Raw genomic sequence first — 17938 nt, forward strand, 5'->3', positions numbered from 1 at the left:
GATCACTGTTTCACCTTAACTTTTTTTTTTTAAACAGTACTACTTGAAATCTTTATGACAGATATTAAGTTAGTGCCATTGTGAAATTAGCACCAGTGGTGGATTCATGTTGATGTATGGCAAAACCAGTACCGTATTATAAAGTAAAAAAAAAAAAGAAAAAGAAAGAGAAAAAAAAATAAATAAAATTTTCATTAAAAAAAAAATCACTCAGAAAGGTACAGTCACCAACCAGGTTTGGAACAGGCATGATTATACTATGTCTTTAAAGGCTGGGTCATGCTGCACGGACTCTGATCTCTCCACGTATTAAAAACAGCAATACCAGACACAATTCATTTGTACAAAATTAAACTACAAAATAGCTTAAAATAAAATAAAAATTTCAGGCTTCTTGAATATATACAGCAAACACAATCCAAGTCAACAGTAGCCCTTAGAAACACAATCTTCCTAAACAGAATAAGAAGATAATTCATTCTCACCTCATCAGGTCCAGGGCTAAACTCATATCCAATTGCAAAACATTTGAAACCATAGAAAGAAGCTTTGTCATCTTTCACATAATCTGATGCAGTCTCCAATGAAAAAAGGGCCTCGTTCCCTAAGAAAAAAAACTAACACTGAGTTCAAAATCTGAAACAACTTTATTAAAATCTCCTTACTTTTATCCATCTCAAGATAGGTAGCAATCCAAGTCAGGCTTCCTGGGTGGTGCAGTGGTAAAGAATTCATCTGCCAATGAAGGAGCTGTAAGAGATGTGGGTTTGATCCCTGGGTCGGGAAGATCCCCTGGAGAAGGGAATGGCAACCCACTCCAGTACTCTTGCCTGGAGAATCCCATGGACAGAGGAGCTTGTTGGACTACAGTCCATGAGGTCGCAGAAGAGTCGGACAGGACTTGAACACACATGCACTAAATAATGTATTTGGTTTTGGGGTTTCTACATTTACTTGAACAAAACTGTGCTACAAACAACACTAGAAACAATAAAACCATACCAGGTTGTTATTTTTCTTTATGACTTAATCCCCCTTAATCACATGTCCTAAGTAAGTTACATGAGCAATCATTGTTATTTTTCTTTATGATTTAATTCCCCTTAATCACATGTCCTAAGTAAGTTACATGAGCAATCATTGTCAATTATCTGAGAATTACTGAAGTGACCTCTGTGTATAAGTAGCTCAGTTATGTCCAACCCTTTGTGATCCCATGGACTGTAGCCCACCAGGCACCTCTGTCCATGGGATTTTCCTAGGAAGAATACTGGAATGAGTTGCCATTTCTTTCTCCAACAACTGAGGTGACCTGGATTAGCCTTTTTTCTAAGCTGGAATCTGGCTTTGATCTCTTCACAAACAAACACGGCAGGTCAGATCAGAAGAAAGAAGTTTCTGAACTCGAACTGGCTCTCAGTTTGCAAGATCACAGGATCACTTAACTTATGATTAAGTGGTTAAAAAAACAGTTTGCAAGATCACAAGATCACTTAACTTATGGTTAAGTGGTTAAAAAAACAACAGACTACAATAACAAATCTGTGGCACCCACCTGGCCACAAATACTCTTCAAGCTTGAAAACAAAGCTTTACATAACTTAGTGGGCTCCATGGATCACTAGCTCTCTTGAAACAAAGACGTCCTCAGCAACTTTTTAAAATAGAACACTTACTGGGAAAATAAACACCTAATCCAATTTTTTCTATAGTTTGGCCTCAGTATTAACTCTCTGCTTTGGTCAAGCTTCCCTGGCGGCTCAGACAGTAAAGAATCTGCCTGCACTGCAGGAGACCTGGATTCGGTCCATGGGTCGGGATGATTCCCCAGAGAGGACATGGCAACCCACTTCAGTACTCTTCCCTGGAGAACCCCATGGACAGAGGAGCCTGGAGGGCTACAGTCTATGGGGTCACAAAGAGTCACACACAACTGAGTGACTGACACACTTTCTTTGGACAAGCTAATCTTTTCTCACAAGATCCTCAGAACAGTCTCTTCTCTAAACCTTGGTCATGTTATGCCCAGTGCCCAGAGAGTCTTCTTCACTAATCAACAGAAGAGGTCTTGAAGACATTCTTCTGAAAATTAAATAAACATTTTCAATAGTGTGTCTTTACTAAACATAATTCTCATAAATGCATGTATTTTACCATATAAAACAAAAGAAGACAAAAAAAAAAAAAAAAGAAAGAAACTTACCTGGCAACACTAAAACCATAGTAGGCCACCCAGAGGACCCTGAAAATTTCTTTAGTTCTATCCAGGAATTCAGATTTTCATGAACAGCTGTCAACTTTGGTCCATATCCTGAATTCTGAACAGTTCTAATGGGGATCAACAAACGGAGGACGTCTTCCGACTGTGCAGTGCCACACTGAGGGTCAAACTCAAGTGTCATCCACCGCACACACTCTGGGAATGTCACCTGAAGTCAACAGACAAGAGGCCACTCGCATAAGAAGAATCAGGTTTTAGCTTCTGATCTAGTTTAGAAATAGGACATCATACTGGAAAGATGATGTCTTCAACTTACTGTAACATTAATGTTAAGTAAGGAATTAATACTGTAAAATTCTAAGAATTAAGTGATCAGAAACCAAGGTATTAATGGTCAGTATCAACTGTCTCTGCTCTCTCGTTGTAATATCTATTGTTTTTTATCTAATAAGTGGTTGATACTGCATTGTGTTTAAGTACATACTGATATCATTAAAAAAACAATTACAAAACTGCTTAATTTCTGGAAAAAAATAAGCTATCTGATTTTTATGTGGAAGAGCTTATTTAAATAATAAATTTTCCATTTGAGTCAGTATGCATTTAAGGAATATAGGTAGGTAACTGACAATGTAATTGGATAGGTAAAATATAAAGATACATTGATGGAAATGAATAAGTCATTAAAATGTAAGGTTTTAGTCACTTTTAGGTTATCTATCATTCATAGTACCTAATGCAAATGCTTCTTCTCATTAACCAAAAAAACTTTGCAACTTCAAATATTATGAGAATATAAACACACACACTTATACACTTGATAAAAGCCTTGATTTTTATAGTCTTCTATCCTAAAATTTTACTGTATGCAGGAGTTTATGATGGCACATAATTACATGTATTTTTAAGGCCATTTTAAAGTTTCTGTCATCATCATAGCAGAAGGAATTCTGTAATTGTAGCAAATTACAGTTAAGCAGGACCATGTCAAGTAGTAAACTATGGATTGGTTGTAGGACATGACATAAACCTTAAGAAATTTCCCAAGTATGATATTAACTTTAAAAAATTTACTTTAGACTATATTTAGTAGAGGATTTTTTATAATCCTTAAATAAAAAGCTCAACTTAGTTCACAGTAACATAAATGTAAATTAAAACTAAACAGGCACCAGTTTCCCAACATTCTTCCCATTATATTGGCAGAAGCTTCCAGATTTAAACACATACTCCTGTGGGGAGGCCATGAGAAAATAAGCATTCCCATATATTGTTGGTGGGACACAAAAAGCCATAACTTCAACGGAAGGGAACTGTCAACATCTAGCAAAACTACATATGCATTCACCATCTGAATCAGCAATTCTAGATATACCGAGCACAAGGCTCCTCATTCTTTGCTTAAGCCAGCAACCCTACCTCTAGAAGTTTAGTTTGAAGATATGCTTCTAACAATATGGAAACAAAAACAAACCAAAAAACCCCAACCATATGCACAGTTTATTCATTGCAAAAAAAAAAAAAGAAAACACCCTAGATGCTCACACACCAGACTGGCTCAAAGACTATGATACACCTTGACAACAGTGGAGCACTATAAAATTGTAAAAAGGAATGAGGATGATCTCTGCAAATGGATATGGAGAGATTTTTACACACAGTGTTATTTTTAAAAAGCAAAGTACAAAGTAGTATATACAGTGTGCTATTTAAAAAAAAAAAAAAGGAAAATAAGCCTACATCTAAATCAATCTTTCTGATTTTTTTTCCAGAAAAGAGTGCAGTAAGGATAAACCATGATACTTACTGGAGTAAAGCAGAAGCAGAGAAGGAAAAGGACTTATAATTCTGAGTATGTTGCTTTACATAATTTTATTTCTGTAGCTATATTAGTATTTCACATAGTTTAAAACTAATATTAAGTCAAGTGGGGCAGGGGAAAAACTCATAAAAATTAAGTACAAATAAACAAGACTAACTTTATATTAAACTAATCATGTAGTCACCTACACATATATATAAAATGAACTACTCCAAACAACTTCTGAATAAAGTACTTTGATTATATTAATGCTAGTAGGGTTAATATCGGAGAAGGCAATGGCACCCCACTCCAGTACTCTTGCCTTGAAAATCCCATGGACGGAGGAGCCTGGTAGGCTGCAGTCCATGGGGTCGCTGAGAGTTGGACACGACTCAGTGACCTCACTTTCACTTTTCACTTTCATGCATTGGAGAAGGAAATGGCAACCCACTCCAGTGTTCTGCCTGGAGAATCCCAGGGACAGCAGAGCCTGGTGGGCTGCCGCCCATGGGGTCACACAGAGTCGGACACGACTGAAGCGACTTAGCAGTAGCAGGGTTAATATCAAAAACATGGCAAATAAACTGTTTAAGTAGTATTTTTAATTTTTATAGTGGCATACATAAACGAAAATGGTATGAAGAAAATACCTCAGCGGTTTTGACTGGAATTAGCAAGAAGTGCTCAAAAACTTATGAAAACACAGGAAAAGGACACAGAATCTAGTTTGAACAGAATTCTCCTGAGCAAATCAACTGAAATTTGAACATCAAACTGAATGACAGCAAAAGATTGTAACACTGAGCAAAAAGAGAATCTCTGAATACATACTGGTATAAACACATGCAATAAATATATAAATGAACACACTTTTTAAAGTAGAAGGGGTGGGAAACTCTCCTTTACAACAGAACACCAGCTGGGAGGAAAAACAGAATTAGAAAGCCACCGTCTCGCAGCCACCATAGCAGTAAATGATTTGGGTAAGAATAACCAAAGTGTAAGTGAAGTCGCTCAGTCGTGTCCGACTCTTTGCGACCCCATGGACAGCAGCCCACCCGGCTTCTCGGTCCATGGGATTTTCCAGGCAAGAATACTGGAGTGGGCTGCCATTTCCTTCTCCAGGGGATCTTCCCGACCCAGGGATCGAACCCAGGTCACCTGCATTACAGACAGACAGATACATAGACCTACATTACAGATAGCTCTACCGTCTGAGCCACCAGGGAAGCCCAAGAATAACCAAAAATTTGTTGAAAGATAGTATTTTTTACACAGTCTCTAACCCATGGATATCTACCCATAGACATTTTCAAAGGAAAAAAAAAGATGCTTTTTTTTGGTGGAACTGTCACCTTAATCAAGTGACTAAGTACTTCCTGATGGGATACACTGAGGAGAACACGACAGGTTGCCACCCAAAATGCACAACCTGAGTCTAATCATTAAAAAACAATCAATGAAATACAAATAAACCACTGACTGTATTCTTCAAAAACGCCAATATCATAAAAGATGAAGAGAGGCTGAGGAACTCTTTCAGATTAAAAAGACAGAAGTGGCCTAACAACTAAACCCGTGTTTGAATCAGAGAGGATCCTGTGGCGTGCGTGCTGAGTCACTTCAGTTGTGTCCGACTCTCTGCGACCCCATGAACTATAGCCCACCAGGCTTCTCTGTCCATGGGATTCTCCCAGCAAGAACACTGGAGTGGGTTACCATTTCCTTCTCCAGGAGATCTTCCTGATCCAGGGATTGAACCTGCATCTCCTGAGGCACCTGCCCTGCTGGAAGATTCTTCACTGCTGAGCCACCAGGGAAGCCCAGTTTGGGTTTAAAAAAATTCTATGAACACCGATGGGAAAAATGGCAAATGTTCAAACCACAGCACTTTGAAAAAATGGCAGGTTTCAGATTTGAGGCAGAAATGTGTAAGCCTCTTACAACATCTTATACCAGAGCCTGTAACATCTTACACCAGACAGTGAGGATGCTATGAATGACTACAGGGGGTGTGTCTAAAGGACTCAGGGGGAGTCTATCAAAAAAACACACAGTCCAATTTCTTAAAATTCAAAGAAACAAAAAACACAGAGATGGAGGGGGAACAATAGATTAAAAGAGACTTAAGAGACACAACCAATCATAATGTATGAATCTCATTTGGATTCTAATTCAAATATTTTTAAATGTACATATACAACAACACGGAGGAATTATTAGTTTTTTTAAAGAGTGACAAAGACATTATTTTTTATAGGTCCTTACATTTTTAGAGATACAAAAACATCCATGAATATGCTTTAAAACTATATTGTTGCTGTTTAGTCACTAAGTCACGTGTGACTCTTTTGCAACCCAATGGACTGTAGCTCTCTGTACATGGGATTTCCCAGGCAAGAATACTGGAGTGGGTTCCCATTTCCTCCTCGAGGGGATCTTCCTGACCCAGGGATCAAACCCACATCTCCTGCATTGTCAGGCAGATATTTTACCAATGAACCACCTGAGAAGCCCTTAATACAATATGAGAAGGGACAAAGAGAGTGGGGAATAAATACGAGTTTGACCAATAGTTGATAACTGGTAACTGGGATGATGCACAAATGGGCTAAACTGCACTGGTGCATCTTTTCATATGTTTACCATATTCTACAACAAAGAGCTGACTATTTTAGAAATGGTAAAGAATACACCTGCCAATGCAGGAGATACAAGAGACATGGGTTGAATCCCTGGGTTGGGAAGATCCCCTGGAGTAGGAAATGGCAACCTGCTCCAGTGTTTTTGCCTGGAAAATTCCATGGGCAGAGGAGCCTGGCAGGTTATAGTCCTTGGGGTCACAAAGAATTGGACATGACTGAGTGACTGAGTACCAAAACGTAAACTTATAATTAAATTAAGTGGACAAATTCTCTTTCTCCCCCTTAATTTAAATGATACAATTTAGAAAGCAAGGAATAGGATTTTGAGTACTCTATAAAAACATTATATATATTTGATATGTACATTTTAACACTGTGTGTAGTATTATAAATCCTGCACTGGGTATATAAATTTTCAGAGATCAGGCTGTGGTACAAACAATATCAGTCCAAAAAAATTGATTTTCATTTATTATTTTTTAAAGTTTTTACTTAATTTGTTACAGTATTCCTTCTGTTTTTCAATGCCTTTTTGACTCTGATGCATGTGGGATCCTAGCTCCTTGACCAGGTATCAAACCTGCAACCCTGCACTGGAAGGTGAAGACTCAATGACTGGACCAGCAGGAATGTCCCCAAATATGTAATTTTTTTTTAATGTCAATGCTTATATCCACTATTATGATATACAATATGCAGCTGAGCATTACACACAGCTTTGTACTTACAAAAAGATATGAAAATAACTTTCATAAACCCCATAAAAGTATACTATTTAACAGTAAAAATTCTGTCTTAAACCCTTTTGTGTGCTTGACAGTGCTAACCACCTGCTGATTCTCTATGCACAGAAGTTACACTTCTGAACAGAGGCTAAGTATCCTTTATGATATCAACATAGAACATCAAATCAAGTTTTAAGTTTAAACTGTTTCTAGGAATCAGTGCCCACCTTGTAGTGCATGACACATGCAGGCTTATAGGGGTGCTCGCTCTCTATGACAGCATAGTGATTAGAGGTCGTGCAGGCAGACAGGCCTTGTTCAGGTTGGTTTCCTGTGGTACTATCCGTTGACTGATTAGGATTGAAGGCAGGGGGTGCATACTTTTGATTCAGAATGGCAACTGAAGGAAGTAACTGTTGGACAAGTCCAAAGACTTCTACAGCCACCTAGTATAAAAAAGAATGATTAAGTGAGATAGTAAGTGTGAACGTTGCTTTAAAGTTACTAATTACTGTAATTGTTGATTAACCTTATTATTAAGAATTTCCATTTAGAGTTTCTTCTAGTTACGTTTTCACTCAAAGAGAAATTTGTACTATGGGAAAAAAAGATTTAGCTTAAAAGTCTTAGGTGTTACATGAATATAACCAAGTTTATATTTTTAAACCCTTCTGCCTTTCTGTGATCTGCAATAAATTGGATTTTACTCAAAATTTATTATGCCAAAGGATCAGTAGTTTATCATTTCTTCCATGTCTTGAGTATTTCACAATTCAACAACCTTTTTACATTGCTATTTTTATACAAAATGGAGGTTTGGCATCAACATTATAAATTTTAAAGGTCTTAGTTAACTTAAGCTTTCCTTACATATCATATTCTAAAATATATTTCTTATTTCCAAGTTCTTCAAATGTAAAGCCAACAAACAATACTATTACAAAGTAATACTATTACAAAACAATACTATTACAAAGTAAACTAGTAAGCGATACTAAGATCAGAGAGTTAGTTATTTAACGAATAACTTCTACCATTTACATGTCTATCTACTTGTTACCTGTAACCCAGATGCCTGAAAGATTATTTTTAAAGGAAAGACACAAAGGCTAAATAAAATTACATTTACAAAAAGAGATTCAAAGTTAGAGAACTGAATCACACACCTTAGGAATAGCAGCAGCTACTGGTCCTGTGTAGGCTATCATAAGGGGAAGCAGCATGGAAAACAGACTGGAAGAGCTAAGCAGTTCTGGAATGTCATCAGCTAAAAAAGGCATTAAAACTACAGTTAGAAAGCAATTTCACTGTAACACATATACAACTGTACTAGACCTATATTCTAGTTTCTTGAGTAAAATTATAGTTGACATTGACCAAGTGCTTATCAAGGACCTGGCACTATTCTAAGGACTCTACACACATTATCTCCATTAATCCTTACAATAAGGTTCTTTATTATCACCCCTTGTTTAGAAGTGGAAACCAAGGCACATAGTGTTTAAGTACCTTATCCAAAATCATACATCTGTAAGATGACAGAACCAGAATTAGAACTCAGGGTTACAGTCATGATGTTAAACCAGTACTCTTGGTGCCATACACAGCTACACGTCTGAAGCCAGGCAAACAACATAATGTTTGTGTGCAGGTTACTCAACTGTAATGGAGGATAACATACTTCCCTCATCAGATGTTGTGATGATTCAGTGAGTTAACACCTGTAAAATGCTTAAAGAATGCCTGCAGACATAGTTAATACTCCAAAAATGTTTGCTGTTATTAGCTACATTGCCTTCTATGCTTCCCAGGGAAAGCGCTGTGCTGATGGACATTTTATTTTTCCATGAGAATGGTGCTAGGAAGATAAGTTGAACACCTCTCTATTAAGGGTCAATTATTTCTAGATATTATTTTCTACATCTGCTGTAGCATCAGAACAGGCTGGGCATTGAGGTAAAAAATATAGTTTCCTTGTCCAGCCTAAGCTACTGGTTTGGATAGACCAAATACTCATTTCCAGCAAGTTTCTCATGTGATTTTGACATGCAACTACATTTAGGAACAAGTGTTATAGTGAACAGTAAGGTGAAGGTGAAGGTGAAGTCGCTCAGTCGTGTCCAACTCTTTGCAATCCCGTGGACCGTAGCCTACCAGGCTTCTCCATCCATGGGATTCTCCAGGCAAGAATACTGGAGTGGGTTACCATTTCCTTCTCCAGGGGATCTTCCCGACCCAGGGATCGAACCCGGGTCTACTTGCATTGGAGGCAGACGCTTTAACCTCTGAGCCACCAGGGAAGCCCCCAGTTTTTGTAAATTTAACTATGCTGCAGTGTGGCAGTGGGGAAAAGGTGGCGGGGAGATTATTAGGATGTTATCCACCCATGAAAAAGAAGATGTGTGTTTAAACTACAGCAGCCTGAACTATAGGAGAACAGATAGAGAGAATAGAAACTGGGGTTTTTCCAGGGGAAGAACTTGCAAAACTCAATTTAGATAAGTGAATCTGGAAAGACGTTTGGGGTTGTCCAGACCTTTGGATGCATGGTGACGCTACTACAGAAAGAAAACCAGGTCTAAAGTGGAAAACAAAAAATTGTTTTTTAAACTACTAAAAGAAGCAAAGACTCAATTAAGAGTTTTCCTCTTAATGGGCTCACTTAGAAAACTACAGTGTAGAATAACTGCTTTGGAACATTCTAACAAATTTTGCATTAGTGTATGGAGAGCATGGCTGATCCAAAATGAATATATGTATATGTGCAGACCCATAAGGGGTCACTCTGGGATTTTGCAAGGTAGTACTTGAATAAAGAATCTAAAATATCACTATTAAGGAAGTAAAAAAACCAAACTTACCGTCCACAGCAAGAGCTCTGTGCAAGAGGTCTTTTGCAGCTCGAACAACAGTGCTTACCACAGAGAGAGCTCTGCTACAGTTTTTATCTTCTTCATTGGCTTTACTTAGAAGTTGGGATTGTAAATCTCCATCAAATTCACTCCTGTAACGTGAGTTACACGACATCATTTTACATAGTGGGTAAAACATGATCTAACTCTAGGAATCACATCTGGATCACAAGCTTAAAAAGTTAAAGTCAAAAAACAGTAAATGTATAACTATATAGTTTCAAGGCATAATAGGGCTTCAAAGAAAAAGCCACATAAGAGCTTAAAGTTATTTTATTTTATTTTTTAAGTAAACAACATCATGACAGAACCACTATTTAAGCAAAGGCCTGAACTGTGTTTTCTAAAAAAAAGACCTGGAGGAACTGGGAGAAGAGTAGTCAGGCCAAAAGAACAGTAAGATGAAGGTTCAGACAGGAACAAGATGGGTGAGATCAAGGAATAGAATGAAGACAAGTGTGACGAGAATGAAAGGAGAAAGAGTGAAAGGTGACAGGTGGGTAAGGTAAACAAGAGTCAGGTCACATGAGTAAAGACTTTACATTTCATCCTGGAATGGGAAAAGGAAGCTTTGAGGGGAAGGTGAGCAAGAGCTCACCTAAAAACTTGACAGGATTTATATTTCGCTGAGGTCACCCTGGCTGCATGGTATAGGACAGAGGGTAAGAGAGCTCAGTGAAAAGAGACTGGTTTAGAGGCTAGTTCCTCTTGAATCCAGTTATCCAGGTGGTTACTCAAGTCGGGGTGGAGACGGTTTGGGCTTGATGTTAATGACAGGAGTGGGAGAAAAGGTCAGATTTAGGCCAAGACTTACTGATGCAAAGTGTGAGGGTAAGATACACATCAAGAATGCCCCCCAGGTGTCTGCTGCACCTGTGGATGGGGAGGAACACTGGATGGGGACCTGTGGATGCGGGGGGAGTTTCACCAAGATGCCTGTTAGCCAGCCTCAGAGAGGATGTGTGTGTGGTACGGTGGTTAAAGGTAGGTCACCGGCAGTCCAGTCTCCTGGCTACAAATCCCAGGACCATAGCTTACTGAAAGTGTGATTGCAGCAAGTTGCTGAGTCACTCCGGGCCTCAGGTCCCTCATTTGTAAAGGAGGGATAGGAAATTGCACACCCCATGGAGTTCCTGCAAGGACTGGCTGAACTGACACAGGGCGAGCACTCAGAGCACCGTATGGCAGAAAGGGAGTGCTCAGGACACAGGACCTCTAATCACCATCTCCCTTACCATCACCCTGATGAAGTTCAGAGGGGCCTGGATATTCACTCCAGGGCTCAGAGGAGCTAGGAGCTAGAGATGCAGACTTGGCAGACATCAGAATAACACGGCTTTCACAGTTAAGTGATTTTAATCTTTTAAAACTTAATTAACTAAAAATGAAAGCTAAGGATACTTAAATCTTTGTGGAAAACATCAAAATATAAACATTGCATTTTGTATAATGTATAAATTCTGGATAGCAGATGCTTTTAAGGGACTCTCCATCTTTTTTACCTTTAGCGCATGATGTGGTTTCTAGTCTACACTCTGACAGAGAGAAAAATGTACTGTTTGTTGTAAGGCTATGTAACAGAAAAGGGTTTTCATTACAGTGAAAGGACTAGAAAGCTTTTGTGTGTCAGCAGCAACATGACACTATTGAGCTATTTGTGCCCATTATTTCTATTCTATTTTACACAGAGAAAGAAAGCAGATCCTCAGGACAGAAAGCAGTTAGGACAGAAGTGTCCTAACTGCCAAGGCAGTGTCCCCCGATTGTTTGTGAAGGAAAAAGGGAGCAGTAAGCCTCTGAAACCTCTGGGCAACTTCAGTGATTTGCTGTCAAGTCACACTGAGGACAAATGTGATGAATGTTACTCACGACTACCTGTCGTTCCAGCTCAGTTGTTAAAAGAAAAATGTAGACTCAGTGAGAAATGTGTATTTAGAAGTTTTTTTAAACTCAAAATTATTGTAATTCTGTTTTTCACTGTTTACATAAGGAATGGTTTTTGTTAAACATATTATTAGAAATACCTTATTATACACTCTAGGGCTGCAAGGACTAGATTCACAGACACCAAAACACTCTGCAGAAAGGATAGCTGGATCAAGGTAACAATGGCACTTCGGCAGAGTGGATTTCCTCATTAACTTTTGGCATTTAAAATAAATAAATTCCATTAAAATTTGGCCACAAATGCAGACCACAAAACTATCAAAGGGACAACAAAAAGCATACATACCCTGTACATAAACATTTCAAAAGGAAATAATGACAAAGAACATTTTAAAGTAAACACTGAATTTATACATTAAAATGAGACGTTTTTGTACAAATTAGCATGCGCAAAGAAGATACACTGTGCAATTTAATTATCACTGCCCATTTAGCTTCTTGTACCTTGGTAGTAAAACGCACACGTTCTGCTGCTGTTGTGTAGTTAGCTCCCTGATCTCCATACACACCTACCTGTAGTAGAGTATCTGGGGAATCTGTCCTCTGGTTTGGTTTGTGCCATTACTACTCAAGCTGCATGTACTGAATGTGAACGTCACGCCATCAGGGCACTGAACCGTGGTCATTCCTCCATCTCCATTGGCTGTGCGGCTGCCATAGTTCCTCAGGCGCACAGCATATTTAACATTTTCCTTCACGATAAAGATGTAAAGTATGTTTATGCTTATTTACAATGTACAAGGATATATTAACATAAAATGAACTCTAGTTGTAAACTGGGCAAGTACACTTGGCCCTTGAGCATCATGGGTGTGAACTGCATGGGTCTGTTACACAGAATATTCTTCAACAATAAATACTACAGTACTACACGACCCAAGGTTGGCTGAATCAAAACATGTGTAACCAGCATTTTTGTTTTGTTCAGTTGCTAAGCTGTGTCTGACTCTCTACAACGCCATGGACTGCAGCAGGCTCCTCTATCCTTCCTATCTCTTGGAGTTTGCTCAGATTCATGTCCATTGAGTTGATGATGCCATCCAACCATCTCATCCTCTGCTGTGCCCTTCTCCTCCTGCCTTCAATCTTGCCCAGCATCAGGGTCTTTTCCAATGAGTCGGCTCTTCACATCAGGTGGCCAAAATATTGGAGCTTCAGCTTCAACATCAGTCCTTCCAATGATAATATTCAGGGTTGATTTCGTTTTAGGATTGACTGGTTTGATCTCCTTGCTGTGCAGGGGACTCTCAAGAGTCTTTTCCAGCACCACAGTTTGAAAGCATCAATTCTTTGGCACTCAAGCCTTCTTTATGGCCTAACTCTCACATCTGTCCATGACTACTGGAAAAACCACAGGTTTGGCAGACCCAGCATAGGTGGGTATAAAAAAGGCTGACTGTAAGTTATACTTGGATTTTCCACTGTGAGAAGGGTCAATGCCTCTAATTCCCACATTGTTCAAGGGCCAACTGTATAAAGAATGTCATATTTATACACAATTTGGTTAAATGAGTTTTTACTAAGTCAAGCAGGATAATAATTAACACTTACTGATGTTTATTATTTAACAGAATACTTTCTGTGATTTACTTAAATTAATCCTTAAAATGGCCTCATAAGGTTAAGTACCATTATTACCCCTATTTTACAGATGAGGAATATGTGGTACAGAGAAGTTAAATAATTTGCCAAAGTCACACAACTAGTAAATAATGATGGAAGTAGGATTTAAATACAGTGTAACTCTAGTGTCTGCTTTTAATCACACTGTAAAGAATATTAGCCATATTAAAACATTTTGAATACATGAATTAAGACTTTCCTTTGCTAAGTTTAACTTTTAAGCTTGTTTTAAATATAGGAAAAATACAATAATGAGTTCATTATAATTTTAAGAGAGATATTCAGACACAAAGAGAGAGGCAAACATGGGGAAAAAAATCTGTAAGACAAAACAAGATTCACTTGTATAAAAAAATATGATATAGATACTTGTGCCTAACAATTCAAGACATAAACTTCATAATGATGTTTTTTGTTTTTTTAGTATCATGTATCTTTTTGATGAAGTAACTAATTAAGTTACCTCATCCAAAACTCAGCTGTGTAATGAAAATTATTATGGTTGGATTCAGAAGTACTCTATTATTACTTTAATATAAAGCAAAATTTATTTTCCTAATAGCTATTTACTGCTAGACAATTAAGTTATATACAATAATAATAGCTTTAATAGTTAACACTATTTGTTCTTTAAATGAGTTCTCGCACAATAAGAGAAGAAAAAACAGGAACTAGTATTTATTGAATTTCTATACTGTGCTAGACACTGAGGCAAGTACTCTCCTCCATTTCTTAATTTAATCTGAATGTTACAATGGAGGTATTATCCTTCCCAACCTATAGATCAGTCTCAGAGTGGGCAAATGATGACATGTCCAACATCTCAGAGCTAATATTGGGAAAAGCAAGTATCTGAAAGCTAGGTTTATTTGACTCCAAAACCTACGGCTACTTCCCACTATATCAGACTTTAAGAACCTTTTGCATAAGTAGAATACAACCCAGTAACACATTAGGAATACAATCAGTACTGTATTTAAAGGACCACAGAAACTTTTTACCATTGTTTTTACATAAACTCATAATAATACATTCCATTTACAAACCAAACACATTGTTAAAATTACCTTTAAAGGAACAACTTTGTCAAGTCTGATTTCAGCTATATCACTGGGTGAATCATCTGTCGTGTAAGTTCCTTTGACTAATTCTAGAGATGTCCATCTGTGAGAATGAGTTGAATCCCCTGCATGCTCACTCTAATTAAAACAAAACAAAGCCCGCACATATTCTTAATTTCATTAAATGAACAATTTTGACTTACAATCAATTACTGTTTCTAAGCAGTCTATTTTCTTGCATATAAAATTATTATCCATTAGCATTCATCCATATATACTAAAGAAAGTATTTTTGGTCCTCTATTCATTTGTATTTATTTCCTGAACTATCTGCAAATTATATCATACACAGGCTTTTCTCAACTGTCTTAAAATGATTTCCCCTTCTTCATCAGAATGCTATATCTAATTATAGAGTTTAAGGAAATAATTAACTGAATTAACTGCTTAAGAGAAGCAAAATACAAACAGACTTATTTATTAGCAAATGATTTACATGCTACTTATCTCATTTTAATAACACTTTATGAAACTTAGGTGCTTTAAAAAATCTATAGTGGATACAGCAATATAAAGCTAATTCAACCAACAACACTCTTTACTATTAATCATCCATTAGCACTCTTGACAAAACTCCTTAATCACTGATAGGGGTAATAATATCAGTCTGAATACTGTTCTTGTTTTCTGAAATATTATAATAGTAAAAAAAAAGAAATTACTCAAGATTTATAATCTGAGGCCTAGTTACATAATTTCTTATTTTCATTTAAAATCTTCCCTGGAAGTGCAGAAAACATGAAGCAGAAGCGACCCAAATGGTACATAAACAATCAAGAAGAATCGCTCCCTTTTAATTTCTCTAACATTGCCCATCTATGACTAATCTGTTAAACTGTACTATTTGGCTTTCGACCACTGCACTATTATAATGATGTATGTCCTGACACACAACCCACACACCCAAATGCATACTAAGAGTGGCACTTACATCATCAACCAACACCTCTAATTCATATTCATGAATTCCACCTCCTCCATAGACAGAAAAACCGACCACAACTATTCCAGGCTTGTCTACCGAAAAACAGATGGCATCTGGGGACCCATTCCCGGTGTTCCAACTTCTCCCCTGACTTGTCTTTGTGAATCGGTTAGCACTGGCTTTAACAGAGTGGAGAGAATTAAGGCCGTCAACCTGTAAATGACAAAAGTAAAAATATCAGTAGTCTGTTCCTAAGTATTACTAACATGTCTTTAACAAAACTATCGAAAAGTTTCTAAGGAGTTCAGTAAAATAACCTACCTTTAACAAGAGGGTTTAAACCTCTCTAAAGATATATTCCATTAAGAGATTAACCAGGAATAAAATCAGGCTATATCACTCTAAATTCACAAATCAATATTATCTGTCTTTTTAGTCAAATTATACATTTCACTTAATTTATAATGTCAGAACTATAAACTTGTAAGTTATCACAGTCGTAACATGTGAACAAATTATCACTCACTTGGCAAAGAGATACCAATATTTTTCAGACCAACAGTTTTCAAACTATGCTGCACAGAACTCTAGGACAGATGAATATTCAAGAAAGAGGTGGACTGAGGTTCCTCTTTTCAGTCAGACCATCCTTCCTCTTATCTGTGAGTTTCAAGCTAAGACTCCATTGCAGAAAATGTTCTATGCCTTAAGTCTGAATATCACTAATGTATATCATAATAACTTGGTAGTCAATATGGGAAAATACACATACACACAAGTACTACATCATTAATTACAGACTCTGATTAGGGAGGATGAAAGCACTTATTTTTGGTTCAAAACTATCTTTTTAATTACAGAGCCTATTTCTGATCAACGTTGGCTGCAGAAGTTTGGAAGAGCTACGAGAGGAAAAAATTTAAGTTTAATATTCCAGCAGGCATTACAAACTCCTCTGAGAAAGAAAAAAATATGGATATCTAAGTCAGGACCTTTAGAAACTCCCAAGGTTGTGAATTAGGCACTTGAAATTTTGGGCTTTCCTATTGAAAAAGTAAGTTCATAGGAGATTGATTACTAGATAGTAAATTTCTGAGGAATCAATGTATTCTGGGGACCAACGCACTATAAACTTCCATCCAAGGTCTATAATAGTATAGGAGGGTAGTTTATTACAGGCTGAATGAACAAGTGAAAAGGAAAATTAAAATGTTCTGACAAGGGCTTCACCACCTCAACCAGGGTGAGATACTGAAATCTGCTCAGATGTGTGTAATCATTTAGAAATCCTAAAGACTTACCTCTCACTCTGAATCAGTAATGAGTGTAGACTGAATGGATCAAGTGAAATTAGACTCTTAAATAAATCGGAGAGTAAGAAAAAGTAAAGACTAAGAATTATAAAATTAAAATAGAGCAAAGACATTCCTTGGCAAGAAACCAGAGACTTGGGGTCACTGAGTACATAATGGTTATTAAACAGTCATTTGAATGATACAACGTACTTCACATTATGACATAAAACCAATGTCTACTGTCTACTTTTTCAGAGAAAAAATAGAAACGTTCACCAAATTCAGTCAAAACGTTTAGATGAATTATAAAACAGTGAGCAGGACAGTGAAAGGGTGAAAAATAATTACTTAAAAAAATGTAAAGGCACTTTAAAGATGTTTCAATGTAGTTTTCTCAAACATATTAATATTTGATCCTTTAAAGACTTTGTGATAACAATAGCTGTACAACAAGGTGACTCCACTTAATACCACTGAACTGTACACATAAACATGACTAAATGATAATTCTTTTTGTTGTGTAATTTGCTACAATTAAAAAAAAGAAACCTTTGTGATACAGGTTTCTTTAACCTGTGTAATAACATAAAGATAATAATTATAAGATAATATAAAAATTATTATTATCCCCATTTTACGCATGTGTTTGTCTACGGTTAACCAAGTGAGCAGAGCTAAGGCTGCATCTCTTCACATTTTCCACACCACACACTCATCATT

The 17938-nt window shown here is 37.1% G+C and overlaps 1 protein-coding gene across 2 annotated transcripts in view; it reads right to left on the reverse strand.

Moving 5' to 3' along the window:
- MYCBP2 (MYC binding protein 2) overlaps positions 1-17938 on the reverse strand; it is a 267214-nt gene that overhangs the window by 98563 nt on the left and 150713 nt on the right. For both annotated transcript variants that reach the window (XM_040266905.1, XM_040266904.1), the window contains 8 exons: positions 15930-16136; positions 14945-15076; positions 12768-12946; positions 10257-10399; positions 8562-8662; positions 7623-7841; positions 2204-2429; positions 486-604 (listed from right to left, as the gene is read on the reverse strand). In XM_040266905.1, coding sequence (XP_040122839.1) covers positions 486-604; positions 2204-2429; positions 7623-7841; positions 8562-8662; positions 10257-10399; positions 12768-12946; positions 14945-15076; positions 15930-16136 — 1326 coding nt within the window. The remainder of the gene's footprint in view (positions 1-485; positions 605-2203; positions 2430-7622; positions 7842-8561; positions 8663-10256; positions 10400-12767; positions 12947-14944; positions 15077-15929; positions 16137-17938) is intronic.

The sequence above is a fragment of the Oryx dammah genome, unplaced genomic scaffold, assembly GCF_014754425.2.
Source record: "Oryx dammah isolate SB20612 unplaced genomic scaffold, SCBI_Odam_1.1 HiC_scaffold_24, whole genome shotgun sequence".
NCBI classification, from domain to species: Eukaryota; Metazoa; Chordata; class Mammalia; order Artiodactyla; family Bovidae; genus Oryx; species Oryx dammah.